The following is a 20,049-nucleotide window of genomic DNA, read 5'->3' as shown; positions in this document are numbered from 1 at the left end:
TATAAGTATTTCCAGGTGTTGAAGAAATTGATCCAGGCACTTGTGCCGCGTGACCAGACATCACATGACCCTGCTAATTAGGCTCCCCCCTTCCATTTCCTGTATTAATAATCTAGTAAGGCATGATCATGTAGGTTGGCAGATACTTAGAGTCACTTTCAATATTGGATCACTTAGTCAACTGTCATCTGTGGCTCTTGGTTTTTAATTAACTAGTGTTTGTGAGCAAAGATCTGCTAGAGTGAACATGAATTATGGTTATCCTTGATATTTGTCTAAAGGGAAGTTGTTTCCTGACAGCCAGACAGATCCATGGCTGTCTGGGAGCCAGGAATATGCATCGTCTCCTTCCAGTGGGCTTCCGTCATAAATAATATATTCTGTCTAGGAGACTTTGTATTTGGAGAGAGAAATTTGTTTTAATGTTAGTTTAATGTGAGAGACATCTTGCTGTCAGTGTGGTGGTGTCTGGGAATGATTTGTGATTTGGATATTGAGACCAAATATTGTGAGAAGTACTCTTCTACAGGCAGACATCAAAGGGGAGTCGATGGATTTTGCTTCTGCAGACATCAGTCACTCACTTCTAGGTATGACCCGAACACGGAGAGACAGGAAAGCCTGATACCTAGTTATGGTATGTTGCCTGAGTGCTCCTACCATGTTGTCTTTGGACAACTACGACTTTGTCAGATGAGTGGTATTTGTGTAGAATAGCCTCTCTTCCCAGGGTAGACAGCAGTTAATGCCTTACATGCACAGTATAAACAGTCCATAGTTTACAATCAGGATGTGTTCCAGAAGTTCATTTGTAAAGCATTTGTTTAAAATTAAAAATGTGCTTGTCCTTAGCAACAGTGGTACAAATGGTGTCTGCAGAGGCCAAGCTGACCACTAAAGCCTGTTAAATGCACAGTGTAATGAACTCTCATTCTTGGGCTTCATTTAATTCTGAAACAGAGGATCGTCCTGTACATAAAACAGAAGAGGAAAAGAAAAATCTTACTTTCCCTTTTTCAAGGGTCTCTTCTACCTCATCTTTTCAAGAGAGAGTTGAGGGGTTTCTGCCTCATTATCCCACACCAACTAAAATGTCCTCCGCACATGCCCTGAACATCCCAGGGTATCTTTTGCAGAATAGAGAGGTCTGTTCTTTTGAGAACTGGCATGTATTCGTTTGGCTCCCATGATCTTCTGACCCTCTGTTCTTTACGGTGTTTCCTAACCATGTGGTTCTCTAGAAAATTCTAGTCAGTGCTAACTGAAGACTAATCAAAAGGGGAAAAAATGGCATTGTGGAACTGGGCTGTCATGTAAAAGAAATTGTTCTTCCTAAAATCTTAGGTCTCGACGCTAGGCTCTTTCTGTGCATAGGGGACATTTTGCAATGCCTGGTGATGGTTTTGATTGTCATAAGTAGAGTTCTCCTGGGTGGGGACCAGGGAGGCAGAGTGACAGGTTAGTAGAGTTAGCAGAATGATCACCTACAGCAGTGACCCAGCAAAAAATATCCGTTGTGCTCAGGTTGAAACTGGGTTTGAAGCAAGTCCCAAAATAAAGGTTGCTTATGAATGTTACCTTGGGGATATATTGGCCAAGCAAGTTGGGAAAGACACAATTTAAGGCTTTCTTAGGCATATTGAGTTACTTAGGCATATCGAGCCAGTCATTACAGACATTGAAATTAGCATCGCCTTTAATTCAAAATGACTGGACTATGTTGAGAACCAGCTGTTCACCAGCAGTGTTGTAGGAGCTAGGAACTCAGTAGGGAGTGAGAGAACTGCAGAGCCAGGGGTCCAGTTAACCAACAGGTAGGAGTGTGTGTGTGTGGGTGGGTGTGTGTGTGTGCGCGCGCGTGTGTGCATGTGTGTGCGTGTGGTGTCAGTAGTGTATGTCTTGACTAGAGCTGAGAACAGAGTGCTGTAAGATATGAGGCATCATGAAGAATGGAGAAATGACGCAGAAAACCAGTGTAAAAGGAGTTAAAGAGGAAATGGGATATGTAATGGGTAGAACAAAAAGGGGGGAGGGACTCTTTTTTATGATAAGGTCTCATATTTCCCAAGGCAGCCTCCAACCGTTTAGCCAAGTATGTCCTTGAACGTCTGATCTGGGTGCTGTTACCACAATGCCACATTTGTGCTATGATAGGTGTTGAACCTGGGGCATCGTGCGCACTTAGGCAAGTATTCTACTACCTGAGCTATATCCCTAGCCCAAGAAAGATCTCATTTAAAAGGCAGCCTTCAAGTTGAACCTGAAGGCGAGAGAACAAACCGTGTGGCTAATGGAGGGGAAGAGAATTTGAGCTAAACATACAGCAGTTGTAGAGGCCCTGGTAGGGAGGTTCATTTGGCACTGGGCAGTTGGGTAGCACCTTAGGGTTTCTTGAAGTTACCTGTCTGCCGAATTCCTGCACAAGAATTTGTAAATATCTGAAAACCCCAGGTAGCACTTATTCAGGGTTGAACGCATTTTGTAGAGAGGGAAATGAGGGGCCAAACATAGGGTGTAAGTGTTTGGGTTTCTGGAATATTGTCTGCTAGCTTGTGGACTGTCTTTTCTGACTTTCTAGGCCTGAGGTATTCTAGTTTGAAGTGACAGTTGTGGACATGGGCATTTTGTGCACACTCATGTCAGCTAAATGCAGCACTGTGCAGTCCTGACCGGAGCTGAATGGAACCTGCAGGAAACGGTGGTTGGAGCCTCCGAATGTTATCTGTGGTCACTCTAAAGAATGTGGGGCCTTAATCTCTAGAGGAACGGCCCCGCTGTGCTGGAGACTTGGTTCCTCCTGCCTTTGGCACAGCAATTAGATACTATGTAGGAAGCGTGTGCTGTTCAGAAAGTTCTTGTCTGTACTTTTAGCTTCGTGTTTATCCCCATGCTCCATTGGAGCAATGTCGGCTGTTCATGTTTTAAATTAAAGTCTTTTATCCCGTTTGGATTATAAAGGACAATGAAAGCTAGGGGAAGAGGAACTCATTGGCTGCTAGTGGGAGCGCAGACTTGTGCAGCTGCTGTGGAAATCAGTGTGGAGACTTCCAAACAAGAAATAAGTACAAGGTCACCTACCGTACTTACCACTCCTGAGTGTATCACAGAGAAACTTACCACATCCCTGCCTATTGCTTCTCTAGTCACAATAGCCAGGACTAAATAGCCTAAAGCCTCCATCAACAGAGGAGTGGATAATGAAACTGTTCTGCATCTACACATGGAGTTCTATGAAACTATGAAGTGTGCGGGAAAACGAGAATTGGAAAGTGCTGTACCGAGGTAGCCCAGGTTCAGAAAGGCAAACACTGCCTGCTCTCTCATGCACACATTCTGGCTGCGAATGGTTGCGGTCATGAAACCAGAGAGGGGATCTTGAGAAAGGGGAGAAAGTCAGCCGTAAGGAAGGGAGTGGAAGGGTGCTAGAACACAGGACATGAAAATAAAACAGGGAAAACTAGGGTGAGGCCCTAAGAACAGAGTAGGGTGGAGAGATGGGAATAAGAGCAGGCCTGGGGGGGATCAGCCAAAATCAACATGCGTGGAGATGCTCGGAGGAAACCAGTTTACTTGCATGTGTTTTGTTTTGTCTGAATGTCTCCCCAGTTTTTACTTTTTAATCCATTTAGGACACAGTGCGTTACATATCGCAGCCAAGAATGGTCACCCAGAGTACGTCAAGAAGCTCCTTCAGGTAAGCAGGTAACTCATAGGTGAATCACTTTATTTATTTAGTTAATACTAATTTAAAGGTAACCCTATCTGTAAAAGGAGAAACCCCTCTTCTCAGTACATACCTGTTAATGCAGTCCTGCAGCCCGTTGGTAAAGAACAGTCAATAATAAGGTTGTTTCCATGGCTACTTAGAAAAGTGGCTCATCACAAGAAATTGGAATGTCTCCCTGGGATCGGCCTTAATACCCCCTTATTCAGTTCCTCTTTTCCAAACTGTGGTGACCTCTGGCTCACGGGCTCTGCGGTGTCCTGTGCGCTCTGGAAGTTGCTCATGGCATGCAGTCCCTTCTGGATTAACAGTTTCAGCCATGATCCCTTGGTCCGTAACTTGATGAGCTTTTTAGTTAGTTCTTAGTCCTTGCTTAAGTGCTCGGTTTTATTCTTATTTATAATTTTTATCCAACTTCCTGGTTTGCTGACTTTGCCAGGAAGTTGATAATGACCCACTAAGGTGATGACCTCTGTAAATCTGTAAAAATACGTATTTCACGAACCCCCCCCCCCCGCAATAGCAGCCGTACAGTAATGTCCAGCTGTTGCCAGTCAAAATGCAAGCTGGCTATTTTCAGGACCCGCATGGAGCAATAAAATAAGTGTTTGGAGAACTGTCTGTCCTGTCAAGCTGTTGTCCTGGCCTTCACAAGCACTCTTGGAGCCTCAGCATCTTGCTTTCATTTGGCTTTGAAATTCTCGAGTCAGACTGTGGTCGCATTCATCAACTTGCAACATTGGTCACACAGCATCCTGCATGATGCTTGCTACTGCCCATCCTGGGAATATTTAACCTTCACGGGTCTTTAAAGCAAAACTCAAGAAAAATCGATCTGTGTTTGTGTTGTTGACTTAAGAGAGTTGCCCTTGGCCACTTAACATGGAGCTCTTCTTCCTTACCTTCTGCAGGACCAGGTCCCCAGGATAAAGGGGAAATATGACTCACTTGGCTAGGGTACCCTTCCTCTCTTCACCCTGGGTCCTACTTCACTTTCTAAAAATACGTTTTAAATTCCCGTTCCACTCTGGCCCATACATCTGGCTCTGATTTTAAGGAAGATTTAACCTGACAGGCTCGGAGTCCTTGTGGGCTAGGACCAGATATTCTAGCCTCTAATGTCATTTTATATCTGGTTATGCAAATGCTTTGGTTTTTCTCTGAAATCTTTGAAGCCTTTAAACAGTTCCTTGTGCTGTTCTAAAATTAGGCCAAAGCCTTGGTAAGTAGTAACTGGATCTCCTTTCTCCTAACCACAGCAGAGGAAGCATTTCACTCTAAGGGAGCCTGTTCTTACCTCCCCTGGCCTGCACTCCGTCCGAACATTGTTCTTTCTAGATTACTGTTAGGAATCCTGCTTTCCAGGGCCCTCCTGCTGGACTTGCATGGCAACCCTCTCCAGCACTTGTTCACCCCTTTGCGAATCAGGCTGTGTACAGATGAGACCCCCTTGTCTCCCGCTCTCCTTATCCCAGCAAGCACCTCTGCCTTTAGTGTTCTCTCTGACCCCTTGCTCTTGTACCCTGTGCATTGGTCTCTTAGCCCTGTCTGTTTGTTGAAGATATTTCTGCCCTCCAGCTGCTACCATGCTCAACTCCTCGCTTCTTAAGGCAGTTAGCACAAAATGAAAGTTGTGGAGTCCTGAAATTACAAATGACTTCTCGCCCTTCTCTGAGTCAGTCCTCCTGCCCTCCCTTATATCAAGTGTTCTCAGGGTACGATGCATGGTGCTAAGCAGTAAGTATCTACCAGCAAGCAGCGCAGTTGTTGACTTTGTGGAGTGCAGAGTCTGGTTCACAAGGAAAGAAACATGTGTTACAAATTCCAGGGCATTAAGACGGAAAGTGATGGTTTCTAGGGAAGCCCTCCAGAGAAGGTGATGTTTAAGCTGAGATCTCCAGTGTGCAGAGAACCAGTGGAACCCATTCCAAACAGACCAGCAAGACACGGGACGTGGGTAGGCAAGGGATTGGTCAGGGTGGGGAGAAAGCCAGTGAGTGAGTCTGAGGCAAAGGCTTGAGAAAATGCGGCACAAAATGCAGGGCCCTGTATGTCGAGATGTGCAAGCTAAGTAATCCTAGATTCTCTGTGGAATTATGAAGGGCAGACAGTAACCTACAGTCTTATAGGATGATTCTTTTGGGTATAGAAGTGGGTTAAGATGGGAAGAAGCAAATCGAGAAGACCCATTGGAGGCTAGACTAAGTTCACAAGAGAAAAATGCCGCCTGGGCTAGGTAATGAGAAAGAGAAGAAGGTGTCTCTCATATGTGATTTGGAGAAAGGGTCTACAGGATGTGGTGGGTAAGAGCTTAGAGGAGGAAAAGAGGAGGAGAAATAAAAGTTAATTCAGTTTCTATTTCTTTGGGTAAATAGCCAATGGTGGTTGGTGGTCACAGAGATAGTAAAAACTTAGGGAGGAACAAGCTGGGCATGGAGGAGTGGAAAACTTGCCTTTTGCGTGCTTATGAGGAATCACACCAGAGGTGTCAGGCAGGTGCAGTGGGGTCTCAAGCCTGGGCACTCACAGGTGATATTCGTATACGAATAAGTATCCAGGCTCCAGAAGGTCCACATTCTGGCTTCACCACTGCCATAATTCAAGCAATTCATTAATTTACTTATACCTTAGTTTCCACTTGTTGTAGGAGGCTGCTTGTTTGTTCCTGGCTGCTCAGCCCCGAAATACTCACACAGGAACCATATTATTTGCAATACTGTTTGACCAATAGTTTAAGCATATTTCTGGCTAACTCTTATATCCTAAACTAACCCATCTCCATTAATCTGTGTATTACCACAAGACTGTGAATTACTGGGTAAAGTTCTGGCATCTGTCTCCAGAGGGGCTACGTGGCTTCTCACTGACTCCGTCTTCTTTCTCTCAGCATTCAGTTTAGTTTTCCTTGCCTACCTATATTCTGTCTTGTGCAGGCCTAGGACAGTTTCTTTATTAACCCATGGTGTTCACAGCATACAGAGAGGAATCCTACATCACCCACTGAAGATGACTGCAGGGACAGTCATCCAGCTTGGGTTGTGAGCAGGCTTAAAGCAAGTTTTGATTCATTACCTATGTAACACTCACTGCTGTTTCGGGTCACTGACATCTGAATGTAGGTGCAGATGGGAGTACCAGGAAGAGAGCTTCGGGGAACGGCAACGGACAAGTGTGAGGCTGTGTGTTTGTTAGAGATGGGGAGGGGGCTGGTCAGGTAGTGGGGGGAAGCTACAAGAGGCTGAACCCCACAGATAGCCTCAGGAGGAAGAAGGGGAAGTCTGGGGAGAGAGTAGGCTGCTGCTCCAAAAGCCATCAGAGGACAGATGTGTGAGAACTACGTGACTCCTGGTGACCTTGACTTGGGCCATCTCTGTGGAATCCTGAGGGCAGATTACCTGCCACGTGGATTCAGGAGTGAATGGGAGGCAAGGAAACAGAGACCATGTAGGTGACTCGGAGAAAGCTGGTTTTAAGAGAGGAGACAGAGGAAATGGGAAAATACAGGATCTACACAGGAGTTCATAGAGCGTGGGTGTTAGCCGATGGGGCTGAAGAGATGACGTCAGGGTGGACTGAAGGACCATATCTGCAATGGGGTGACCATAGCTGCTGTCCTGATTGTTTGGGTATGTGTCTTCTTCTTCATCAAGGACTGTAGGGCCAAGGAGCTCAGAGGGTAGGATTTACACACGTGTGTGCCCTTCCGAATAAGTGATGCTTGAGGGAAAAGGCTGGACTCGATGGTGTTTGTGCAGTTACTCTAAGATACTCATTTTTCTCTCGCAGTACAAAAGCCCAGCTGACAGTACTGACGGCTCTGGGAAGACAGCTTTACACTACGCAGGTACCGTGCTTTCTCCTATTTGTCTGTTTTACTCTAGGAGACTTCCATTGGCACTCGCCTTGCTGTTCTGTTCATGGGGCTGATTTCTGTAGCTCCCAGAAGGTCTCAATTCGCTCCCTTTGTAAGTCACGCACAGATTTACCAAGGAGTGCCCCTACCATTGGTTTGCTGCCCTGCAGCCAGTACTGTGGTTAATATATTCAGCTCAGGCTGCCTGAGTAAGCTCAGTAATGAAGGGCGTGCTTAACATGTGCTCTGTTTTTAAGCTCTAGTACTAAGCACACGTGCATATGTGTGCATACATATGTGTATAGATTTTTAAATCAATTTAAAGGGTTTAAAGTGGTAATGAGCAATTGTGGATTTCAGGACTAGAAGACACTTTTTGTTTTGTTTTGTTTGTTTGTTTGGGGATCACAATGAAGGCCAGTTGTATTTGTCTACCTTTGGTTTTACTGTCTGTCACAGCTTCAAGTGACAGATGTTGATACTAAAAATTCACGGGGGGGGGTGATTGAATATATAATTAATTTTATTTATTAATTTTATTTCTAGTTGTAGAAAAGCCAAGTCCTGTGAGAAGCTAAATCAAATGCTTGCCTCCAGGTACTGGGAGTCCGTGGCTGTAGCTTTGGCTAACACTGAAATTAAGCGAGTGTTTTCACACCCCTGTGGCATAGCCTTTCTCTTCTGTGCTGTTCATCTGCTGGCCAGAGAGCAACTCTTCCTTCCTAGAAGTGGGGATCTGGGTTGTCTGTGACCGCTTGTGTTTTTCCTTCCTCAGCGGCACAGGGGTGCCTTCCAGCTGTGCAGGTCCTCTGCGAACACAAGAGCCCCATAAACCTAAAGGACTCGGTATGTACCACGTGGGCGCTGAGGGAATGGGGTGCGGGTTTCTAGCGAGACCTTAAAGACCTTAGTATTTGCTAAATTATTTACAACCAGAATTTTTTTTTGGCAAAATAGTCTTATGTATCAATTCTAAGTATATATTTGTGTTCTACCATTAACCCAAATGTGAATAAAACTTCATGTCTCAGTTTATAAAAATAGGACATTTTGTATGTTACTTGTCTTGTTGCCGCAACAAAGTATGAGACAACAGCAGTTTAAGAAAGGCGGGGTTCATTTCGACTCTCACCGTGCAGACCATCATGGCGGGGAAGTCAGGACAGCAGGGACTTGAGGGAGATAGCTCCACCACCTCCAGAGTTAAAAAGCTAAGGGGAACTGATGCTATTTCTCAACTTGCTTTCCTCCATTCTGGCTGTTACAGGGGGTCTTCCTAACACATCTTACCTCATTTAGAAAGTCCCTCCCACAAACATCCGTAGATTTGTCACCAAAGTGAATCCACATCTTCTCAAGTTGGCAATCCGATCCCTGTGAACTGTCGGAGCTACCTAATTAGAAATTCTGTTTTTCTTTTTTTTTTTCCCATGGTTTCACCTTGGATGATTCTTAGTAGAATTTTCCAACTCTGAAGAGAACGTTTAGTCTTTGTAACTCCACTGGCCTATCACAAGAATACCTATATGTGCCTGTGGCATGTGGTTCCAGGGTTTAATGACATGCTATAGCATGAAATGTGATTTGCATGTACTTGCCCCCCGATCAAAGAAACACATGTACACTTTCTGAACCTCAGTGTAGGGTTAAACATCTTATTCCAAAAGTCCCCAACTCCACATATGCCGCAGCCTGAAACTTGTATTTCATATACATGGCTAAAATGTGTAAACTGCAAGGTCTTTTATATGAAAAAAAACATACAAATGAATTTCATATGTAGCCTTGGGTCCTGGCCCCAGGCTACTTTTTTATGTAACCAGTCCCAAGTCCTCATGGTCTGAAGTCTGGAATACTTCTGTCATCGCTTTGTTTTGGCTTAGGGTTTTTTATTTATTTATTTTATGTATGAAAGTCTTTTGCCCACACATATGTGTGTGCACCACATGCGTGCCTGGTGCCTGCGGAGGTCAGAGAGCATCAGGAACTAGATTTGTAGATGGTTGGTTGTGAGCTGGGTACTCGGGAAAAGCGGGAAGCGCTCTTACCCTGAGCCATCTCTCCACCCCAGTAATTTTACTTTAAACTTTAAAGTTTGTTTTAAACATATATTTTTATTGGGGGGGTGCAGCATGCATGAAGTGAGAGGAAATATTGAGCAAGTCAGGTCTTTCTTTCCTACATGTTGGTGCAGGGGATCATACTCAGGACTTCAGCGCGAGCAGCACCTGCCCTTAACCACTGAGCCATTTCTCCAGCCCCCACTTACTGTCATCTGAACACACTTAGTGTGTGTATTCTCTCTTACATTACCAGGCAGAGCTAGTGATAGGTAATGGAGCAGGCAACCCGAATAGCTGGGCTTCTAGAGCAAAGCTAACATGGGTGAAATTGCCTAAGACAGCTAAAGTCGGTGACATTGTGTAAGACTTACGGTGAAGTGTGAGGGTGGCCCTAAGAGAGCATGGGATCTCACCGCAGATGAAAGTGTAGCCTAGCAGTACACGTCATGAGAAAAATGTGGGAAGGGCAAGGTATTGCAGTCCTGGTATTTGGAACTGGAGTTACAGTCTGAGTTTTTCTCCTAGGATGGGAATATACCCCTGCTTGTTGCAGTACAAAATGGCCACAGTGAGGTCTGTCACTTTCTCTTGGATCATGGAGCAGATGTGAATTCCAGGGACAAAAATGGAAGGTACCACAAGTTAAGGCAGAAGTCATAACTTTGCTGATACCCATTTTAGTTTAATGTTGTAAAGTGGTTTCCTCTTTTAACTTTCTACCTTCCTGATAACCGAGACTCTGTTTTGACTAAGAATCTGCAATGAAACTAATTAAATATTGAACTGAATAAGCCATTTCCTGTGATTTTATTTTTCCTCCTAAACAAAACAAAAGTAAATATATTGAGTGTATTTAAAAGTAATTTTAACCTGGATGGTGGCGGCACACACTTTTAATCCCAGCAACTCAGGAGGTAAAGGCAAGCGAATCTCTGAGTTTGAGGTCAGCCTGGACTACATAGTGAATTCCAGGACAGCCACACAGGGAAACCCTGTTTCAAAAACAACAATAATAATCATAATAACAACAGTAATAATTTTAAAGCTGGATATGGTGGCACATGCCTTTCATGTTAGCACTCGGGAGGCAGAGACAGGAGAATGGCTGAGTTCAAGGCCATCCTGGTCTACAGAGTAAATTTCAGGACAACCAGGACTATACAGAGAAACCCTGTTTTAAAACAATGGCAATAAAATAATAATAATTTTAATAATGTATATCCTTTAAAATACTAGAGGTGGAAGAATCGGCCTCTAAAATAAGCTTGGTATTTACACCAATCATAGGACCTTCTGTCATTGTAGACCAAGTATGGAAGACTGTCTGTGCTGTTTGATTAGGTTATAGTTTAGCGTTTTGATTTAGTCCGAAGTTTTAAAAATACCACCTTATTTCATCTTGACAGTTTTCCACTTAGTTCGCCAGATGACTGAAGGTTTAACTGTATTTAATCCCCTCTCCTTGTTTTCAAGACAAACGTGCCTCAGGAAAGCATTTCAGCCTTTGGTTCTTACTAGACTTTCGTCTCTTCTTCTCTAGAACTGCTCTCATGCTCGCGTGTGAAGCCGGCAGCTCTAGTGCTGTGGAGGCCTTAATTAAAAAGGGTGCCGACCTGAACCTTGTAGACTCTCTGGGACACAATGCCTTATATTATTCCAAACTCTCGGAAAACGCAGGAATTCAAAGCCTTCTATTATCAAAAATCTCTCAGGATGCTGGTATGTAAAAGAAAATAGCCAATGCTGTTTTAAGGTTATCCGCTCATTTTCCCCAAAAGGATCAAGGAATTCGTGCAATCTGATGTGTTTTGTTATTCTTCTTAATACATGCTTGAAGAAAGATGAAGTGTTGAATGTTGTGTGGGAGTTGTTTTTTTTTTTTTGAGTGTGTGTGTGTCTGTGTGTATCCATCCACCCAAAATTTATAAAAGATATGAATCATTATGGTTCTCATAGTCTTTTTTTTTCTTCACTCTTTCTCTTTAGATTTAAAGACCCCAACAAAACCAAAGCAGGTATTTATCTTGGGAATGAGATGCTATATTTTTTTTTAACTTTTGCTTGTGACAATATGAAAATGTTGAGAATAAATGCTGTGGTTCCTTAGGGCAGTGATTAAAAACTGGGTTGAAAATTCTTAAGAAAAGACTGACATAATTTTGAGTGAATGATCCATTGTTACATGGTGGCAAATATTTTTTTAACCATTTTATTATATTGTTTCAAAAGTATGTACTTTATACTGCGTTTTTATGAAGTGCAGTAATAACAGACCTGTGATGTAGCTAAATCTTGAAACTAAATGAAAATATTTTAAATATCATATCCTATGGGTGAGTATATATACCCATAAAATTGTTAAAGCATTTGTGAAAAATGAGAGATTCAGCCTTTTAATTTTGGCTGAAGTGTTTGAAATTGGCATTGGTGTTACACGGGGTAGCGAGAGGGACATTTTCTTTTTGGAAGTTTTCCTCAGAGCCTGTGAGCTCTCTGTGTGTGTCTGGCTTTTCTATATATTTATACAGCGTGGTTTCTAAGTCATAGAAAGCAGATATTTAATAGTGGATTTATTACGTGCTAGCTGTTGCTTGTGAGGAACCTTTGCATATGAAGCTCTTCTTTCCTCTCATTCCTTCAAAGCAGGGTGGTGGGTGGTGGGTGAATGGGAGTCGCACAGTGGTGCAGAGTGCTCTGCATTAAGAGGAAAAGCTGACTCGGAATGCATTCTGGGTGCTGCATTGTGATTGATAGGCATGTCTTCATTTTTTCCCAGTTCTACACACCACCTTAATCCGTTTGGTTTGGTTTGGTTTTTAAACCTTCTTGCTATCAAAGCATGAGTTGCTGGGAGGAAAACTTAGCGAATGCATGTTTCTTATTGTACTGTGGGCGGTGTGTTTCAGCCCTTGATGAAGCTAGGAACGTGTAACTGCCAGCAGGTTGTTCTCGCGTTTGCTGCAGCTACTTGCTCCGACTTTACTAACATAACTAACCCACCTCCATTCTGTGGCCTGTGATAACTTTCAGCATGATCAAGTCTCTAAAATAAGCTCAGAAAGAAGTGGAACTCCAAAAAAACGCAAAGCTCCACCACCTCCTATCAGTCCTACCCAGGTAAAATCAAGAGCGAATGAACCATAAGCAAAACCAAAAGCCATCCTTCTGCGTCTGGGTCCAGAGGGATGCTGCAATACTGACGTCTAAGTGCGCATTCCAAATCTCCCTTAGTAGTTTTCGGTTTCAATCTGTGGGGCTGGATGTGAAGCATAGGGATAAAACACCTGCCTAGCATGTGTGAGCCCCTGGGTTGGAGCTCCAGAAGAACACACGCATGCACGCATGTGTGTGCACGCGCACACACACTCTCACACAGAGTAAATGGCAGTGTCAAGTTATTAAGCTGGAATATCGTGGGTTTCATCTATCTTAAAATTAGAATTTAGCAGTATCCTTTTTTTAAGTCTCAAGGAAATTTCTTCAAGTCTTAGGACAGGAGCTTTTCCTTAAGATGGCCTCGAGTGTCATTAGCTCGTATGAGCAGCTCTAGAGAGTGCAGAGGGGATGGCTAGCTAGCAAGGACATAGATAGTGATGAATTTTAGTTAGTTTCTTAAGATATTAATATTTGCTTTTTTCACTACACTTATGGGTGACTAATATTAAATTTTTTTCTGAGTATGTAGTAGGGGACCAAGTACAAAAAATACAAAATATCAAATAAAAACAGGATAGCTTTTATTGTTAAGCACAGGATATAAAAGAGATAAAATAGTGGAAGGACTATTGAATCTGTCAGACATTTACAAATATGTTATCACATCCATTAAGAGTGTTCTCAACCCACAGTAGAATTCTATAGATTTTAAAGGCTGATGCAGTTAATATAGTAGCATTAGGTTGAAGGTATACTCTGAGAGCGTTCAGAAATACTCAAAGCAACTGAACTACCTTGAGGATTTTACTCTGCAATTAAATGAACCTCTCCATACCTACTGCTAGATCTAACCACAGGGATTAAGCCATTGTTCAGCACCTTGGGAGATGGGCTTTGAAGACATGTCCGTTCTTAGTGGCTTTCTTTTTCTTTTTCAGTTGAGCGATGTGTCTTCTCCAAGGTCAATAACTTCCACACCACTTTCAGGAAAGGAATCAGTATTTTTTGCTGAAGCACCCTTCAAGGTATTCCCTTTCTGCGTTCAACTTTCTTACCCTACGTATGATACCTGGTGGCCTTGCTTTAATTTATACAAGACTGGGCAAAACAGATTACACTTTTGAGTCACTATTTCTCCACAAAGAGCCCCTTGATTATTTTTCCTGGCATGGACAGCATAAAAAAAAAAGTTTAGAAAAAATAAATCACATTTACTAATAATTTTTAAATAAGAGATAAATGATGTTTATGTAAAATCGTTAATTCATCGAAATGAGAGTAGAATGTTGGTTCTTAGAGTTGAAAAGACAAGAATTTGGGGAGATGTTGAGAAATTAAAGAACTCTATTAAATGACACAGTGACTTGAATTCACAATGAGATGACTCAGTAGATAAGGTACTTGTGAATGAAGAGCTGAGATCAGATCCCCAGAATGCTGGGTGCAGTAACGTGGGTCTGTTACCCTAGCATTCTTGAGGTAAGGTGGGAGGTGGAGACAGAGAATCCCCCTGCAGCAGAGGAAAGAAAACAGGAGATCCTGTTGCAAAGAGGGAGGCAAGGTGAGCACCCGAGGTTGTCCTCTGATATCCATACTCATCCCCCTGCGCGCGCGCACGCACACACACACACACACACACACACACACACACACACACTATTAACACACGTATGTACACACAAAAAGTTATTGGGAGGCAGTTTTGAGTATTTTTACTATAAACAAATACACGAGGCAGTGTTAACTGGCACAGTTTAGCTGCTCTTCATCCTACAAGTCGACACCACTGTGTACCTAATAAATATATGCAGTGTTTACAAATTGAAAAAATATTTTTTGAACTTTAAAAATTTGAAGCTTTGCACCATGTGCTGCTGTGCCCTCAGCGGCCTGAAGAAGGCACTGGATCCCCTGGAGCTGACATTGCAAACACTGATCCAACCTTTGGTCGAGCAGCAGCCGCCCTTAACTCCTGAGCCATTTTTCCAGCCAAAACCAAATGACAGTGGTATTAATTACCTCCTTCTGGTTGCTAGCACTCATCTCATGTAATTCTCGACATGAAATAAAGCATCCTGTATTAGACACTAGATTAGAAAAAAATACATTAATTGAGACAAATGTGGTGGTACCTGAAGTACCCAGCTAAAGAGGTGGAGGCACAGAGATCAGAAGTTCAGTGCCAACCCAGTATATGGAAAGTTTATGCCTAGACTGAGCTTTGTAAAATGCCACCCTGCCTCCAAAAAAAAAAAAAAAAAAAAAAAAATCAGAACCCAGGGACTTGGCTCAGTGGTAGTGTTTGCCTAGTGTGCTGAAGACTCAGATTGTCTTCCTCATGTAAAGACAAAAAGGATGCCAGTGGGGAATGTGTTGTACCCTAGATACAGAACTGCTGCAGTTTAGTTAACAGTGATTTATTTTGCTAATATCTCTATTTTAGCAGATGTATTATGAACACAGTCAAAAAGTAGTATCTTTACCCTGTTTCTGTTAATGTTAAATTCTGTGTAACTGCTTTACAAATCCAAAATTTTCCGGGTATGAAGTTTATTACAAAAAAAAAAAAATGGGAAAAGGAAGAGTAAGGGTCTGAAGAAATGGCTCAGTAGTTCAGAGCAGGTTCCACTCCCGGCACCCACGTCAGGCCGCTCCAGGGGATCTGGCACCCACTGCTGAAGTCTGCACGCACTTGTACTCACGCACACAAACTTCCCACCCCACATACTCTACTAAACATAATCACAATCATTAAACATTTTTATATTATTTTGTTTTTGTTTTTAAAGAGACAATAGCTTACTTCAACCTAATCTTCTCACGAAGTTGAGCTGACATAAGGGAACCAAAGCAGCAAGAAACCTGCTTTCTTGTAGCTGTACGGTTTTTTTCATGACTATAAAAGCGGTTGTTTTAGGAATTTTGGAAAGTCCAGTAGGCCTTTTTGCACCCATTCCATGAATATGGGTTTGGAAAGTGTTTTTAAAAAGAGAAGGTATCTAGTCAATGTCTGTTTACCTAACAACCACTAGGGAGTTGTACTTTGGATGAAGCAAAGTTTATGAAATTTATGAAGCTTGTGTGGCTGGTTGCATATCCACCTCCCTCCGACTTAGGATTGCTAAAGATGAATTTTGAAGCCCGTTCTCTCTGTCACTTCCTTCACTCTAACTAGGCTGCATTAATAAACTTTTAAGATGCACACTTATGCAGGGGATGACAAGAAAGTCGTGTCCCTGTTATTAGTGTCCCCATGTCTTCTAATCTGATTGCAGCTCAAGAGGGGCAGTGCGTTCCAGCCAGTGATACCACGAATTGTAACTTTTAAGAGGAAGATGGAATCTAGTGCCTAAACAATGCAAGACAAAACAAGATTTTTTTAAAATGACAACTATTTGGAATAGCTGAAGCTTAAAAAGACTGGGGATTCTTGAGTGTGTATTATGGTAGAACTAGACCTATCATTTTCTGGAGGTGGGATTATAAAATGCTAGGTACTTTGTATGTTTGACAATTTTGTCACAAGTTAAGTGTGCGCCTACCACATGTTCCAGCCCAGTGTGTTTATCCAGCGAAAGGAAATATATACCTATACCAAATCATGTGCTTAATGTCACTGCTTATTCACGCTATCTCTAAGCTGAGTACATTGTAAATGTCATCTGGAATTGCGTGGATAAAGGTACTAATCTGTATGAGAGGCTATCACTTGATAGTAAACCATGGGCGGAATGAGCTGCATCCCGTGTAGACAGCACCAGCAATAGAAAATCGTCATGATGAATAGGAGGGGCCAGGCACCCCTTACTAGGTGATGTTCTATTAGAATGGCTTTCGAAAATGCAAAAAGGGGAGTACTGGCTGCCTGGAAATGGAGCAGGCTGAGACCGGTTGGGCTAGGGAAACAAGGGGGATGATTGGCAGGCGTCTGTGATTGTCATAGTGCCTTCCTCTGTGTATTTGTTACAGTCTTAGAACATGGTCCAGAAATGAACTGCCACATCAACTATAATTTAAAATATAACTATATAAGGTTCCTTTAAAGTTGTTCTGAGAGTTGTTGATGTTTTCAAAATTACACTTTGCAGTTGCTGATATTTTCAGAATTAAACTTTATCAAGTCACCATGTCTGTTATTTGCATAGATTTTAACTGCTGTTCTGGGAGATTTTTTTTTTTTTTCTGTAGCAGAGCAGCACAGCTCTCCTCTTAGCAGCTCACAGAGGGAAGGCGATTTGATTCTTACGTGTGATGAGCACATTGAGGGGAATTCTTTCAATGTCAGTTTGTGTTTCTCCACACAGGCTGAGATCAGTTCTATCCAAGAAAACAGAGACAGGCTGAGCGACAGCACGACAGGTAAGGGCGGGAAACCTGGTTCTCCTTCCTTTGGTCACATTTAGGTTTGTACGTGTTTCCATAAAGAGAGCTGAGGCCAGTCACGCACTCTGTGTCAGGTCGTGAGGACCAGCCATGCCCATGCCCAGCACAGGTCTGCCAGCCATGCATAGGCCATGCTGTCTGCACTGCAAGGGGGCTTAACTTACATGTTAAAGAATTAAGTTTGGATGTAAAAAAAAAAAAATCATTTGTCACCATCAATTAGTCGTTTCTGTAATCATGAACAGCACTCGCGGAGTAGCGACATTGCCTAGAGGACTCACAATTTCCTGTCGCCTCACTGCTGGAGACATGTTCAAATACCATGTCTAGTGCCTCCCATAGAAAGTATGGCAGTTATTAGACCTGCTTTCAATCTTAATATTTAGTGTGTTACAAATAGGCTTTCATATTACTGTAGTCTATGTATTTATCTTAAGCATTTTCACTGTTTCGAGATGCAGTCCCTAGGTTTTAAGCTCTCAGCTTACAGCACCACATTCTCATTCCAGACAAACACCAAGTTCTGTCCCCAAGACAGATGGGGCCATGCTATGACCACAAGCTAACTTTAACACCATGGGCTCTAAGTATTCCCAGACAGACAGAGAGAGCGCCTGCCAGTCAAACAATACAGCATACAAAGGGAAATCCCACATCACATAAACCTGAAAACAAAGATGTGGGACAGACAGCGGTGTTGCTCCACCTCCAGATAGTTTTTGGAGGGAGAATAATTGAACCAAAGAAATGAGCCAACCTCTGTATGTTTGGAGGGCTGTATGTGTTCCCATGCAGGAAGGACGGGAATGGGAGGAGGGGGCGGGGGAGGAAGAGGCTTGTTGGGGAGTCATTTGCAGCGTTTCCAAGCATGGTGATGACGCCTGAAGTAATCAGGGTAAAGAGATAAACCAGATGCAGAGGAGACCTCTGAAAGGATTCACACCTGGGATGTGGAGACAAAGAGAAGTGAAAATCACTCCTGGTGTGGTACTTGGGGTGAATGGCAGGTACCCAGAGCTGCCCGCTGCCACAGTCCGCTCTGCATCTGTGTCCTGTAGCATTGTGCCGGCGATTCCACAGCACAGACACACCAGTAGCTCACGGCCGCCGTCCCTCTGCCCAGCTGCAGAGGGGTTAGAGGAAAAACACTTGCGGTTTTTCAAGCACGGCTTTACATTTCCTTTCTTTTCTCCCAAGGTGCGGACAGTTTGCTGGATGGCAGTTCTGAGGCTGACCAACAAGATCTTCTTGTCCTATTGCAAGCCAAAGTCGCTTCCCTTACCTTACACAACAAGGAGTTACAAGATAAATTGCAGGTTGGTAAACATGTCGCTGACAGGCTGCCCTGTAAAGTATTGGTGTGTTCAAGGGTAGTTGGGTCCATTTTGTTTTAAATAGCTACACGTTTCTTCTTTTCCTACGTAGTGTTTCTTTTTTTCAGTAGTGTTAACTGTAAAACTCTTAATGGTTTTAGGTTATTTAACAGGGTTCACTAATTCTGTTTTTGGAACTTGCTAAATTGTGTATAATTATATAGAGTTTAATAAGTATAGTGACATAAAACTTAAATAGAGAATATAGATCCAATTTATATAAATTAAGTTAGTATATATATGTGGTATAAACAGAATGTTATATGAAAATTTTCATCTCTAAATTTTATATTTCCATGTTTATATATATATATATATATACTATATCTTGCTTTTTTGTTGTTTGCTAGTTTCACACATTTATATAGTTGGTCACTTTTACCCTCCCATTCCCCTCTCAAGCCCCTCCCCCTCCTGCTGAAGCCCCACTTCCACCAAATCTCCCTCCTGCTTTCTTGTCTTCTGCTAGTGAGCCACAGATTTTAATTATAGGTTCCTGCAGAAACTTAGATAGGAGGTTATTTACTGGATCAACTTTACCAGTGGTTATACCATTGAAGAAGAAAAATGGCACCTCCTCCTCCAACAATCCTTACCAGCTAGCAGTCCCTTGGGAAGGGCCCTCGTGGGCCCTCTTCACCCGCGATGAAATGCTGAAGGGCCCAACTCTGTGTGGGTCTTGTGCAGAAAATCACAACTGCAGTGGATTCCCAAGTGTAGTGGCTATTTCATGTCCAGAAGACGTCTTTTTGCTGCGTCTCCCAATCAGATTCAAGGGTTTGTTTTTTTGTTTTTGTTTGTTTGTTTGTTTGTTTTGTTTTCCAAGGACAGGGTTTCTCTGTGTAACAGCCCTAGCTGTCCTGGAACTAGCTCTGTAGATTAAAGGCGTGTGCCACCACCGCACAGCCCGGCTCAAGTTTTCCTCTCTCTCTTCCATGCTGTTCTCCGAGCTTTAGAAGGAGCTGATATAGGTGTCCACTTTGGGCTGAGCAGTCAGTCCACCGTCCCTTATCCCTGGTACTTTGTCTAGTTATGGATTCTTTATTAACTGTCACCCACCCATCCTAAGAAGCTCCCCTGATGAAGAAAGGGAATAACACTAACCTGTGACGAATCTGTGCATATAAACATGAGTATTGAGACTGTGATTATTTAGCAAGACTCAACAATAGTAGTAGGTTCCCTCTACCCCTGAGGCCTGTGTTCACAGACCAAGTGTGAGTTTCCTACTGAAGAGTGGGCTTCAAATCCAGCTAGCAGCATCATACCTGACAGGTCATTATTGTTCTCACAGAGTTCACGATGGCTAAGGTTGATGGGTTTTCTTCCCTATAAGCCTACAGCGCACCTTCTGACTGTGCAGTTAGCCAGGAGGGAGAAAACTTCACCTCCTCTCCAACTTGGTTTCTCCTTATCATGTAACCAAAGGATTTTTGGCAACTGATTCTTACCACCAAGGTCTGGTGGGTAACCAAAAGCCATGTCACTAACCTGTAA

At 42.9% G+C, this 20,049-nt stretch overlaps 1 protein-coding gene across 2 annotated transcripts in view; it reads left to right on the top strand.

The window, feature by feature from the left end:
• The window catches only part of Rai14 (retinoic acid induced 14), a 138,007-nt gene that overhangs the window by 109,179 nt on the left and 8,779 nt on the right, over positions 1 to 20,049 (top strand). The window contains exons 5-14 of one of the 2 annotated variants that reach the window (XM_048429507.3): positions 3,630 to 3,694; positions 7,511 to 7,568; positions 8,353 to 8,423; positions 10,166 to 10,272; positions 11,181 to 11,359; positions 11,627 to 11,655; positions 12,671 to 12,757; positions 13,735 to 13,821; positions 17,101 to 17,155; positions 18,377 to 18,495. In XM_048429507.3, coding sequence (XP_048285464.3) covers positions 3,630 to 3,694; positions 7,511 to 7,568; positions 8,353 to 8,423; positions 10,166 to 10,272; positions 11,181 to 11,359; positions 11,627 to 11,655; positions 12,671 to 12,757; positions 13,735 to 13,821; positions 17,101 to 17,155; positions 18,377 to 18,495 — 857 coding nt within the window. The remainder of the gene's footprint in view (positions 1 to 3,629; positions 3,695 to 7,510; positions 7,569 to 8,352; positions 8,424 to 10,165; positions 10,273 to 11,180; positions 11,360 to 11,626; positions 11,656 to 12,670; positions 12,758 to 13,734; positions 13,822 to 17,100; positions 17,156 to 18,376; positions 18,496 to 20,049) is intronic. The other variant, XM_048429517.3, reaches the window with a different exon arrangement.

Source organism: Myodes glareolus, chromosome 15, assembly GCF_982192425.1.
Source record: "Myodes glareolus chromosome 15, mMyoGla1.1, whole genome shotgun sequence".
NCBI lineage: Eukaryota > Metazoa > Chordata > Mammalia > Rodentia > Cricetidae > Myodes > Myodes glareolus.
This window is presented reverse-complemented; position numbering and strand designations above follow the sequence as displayed.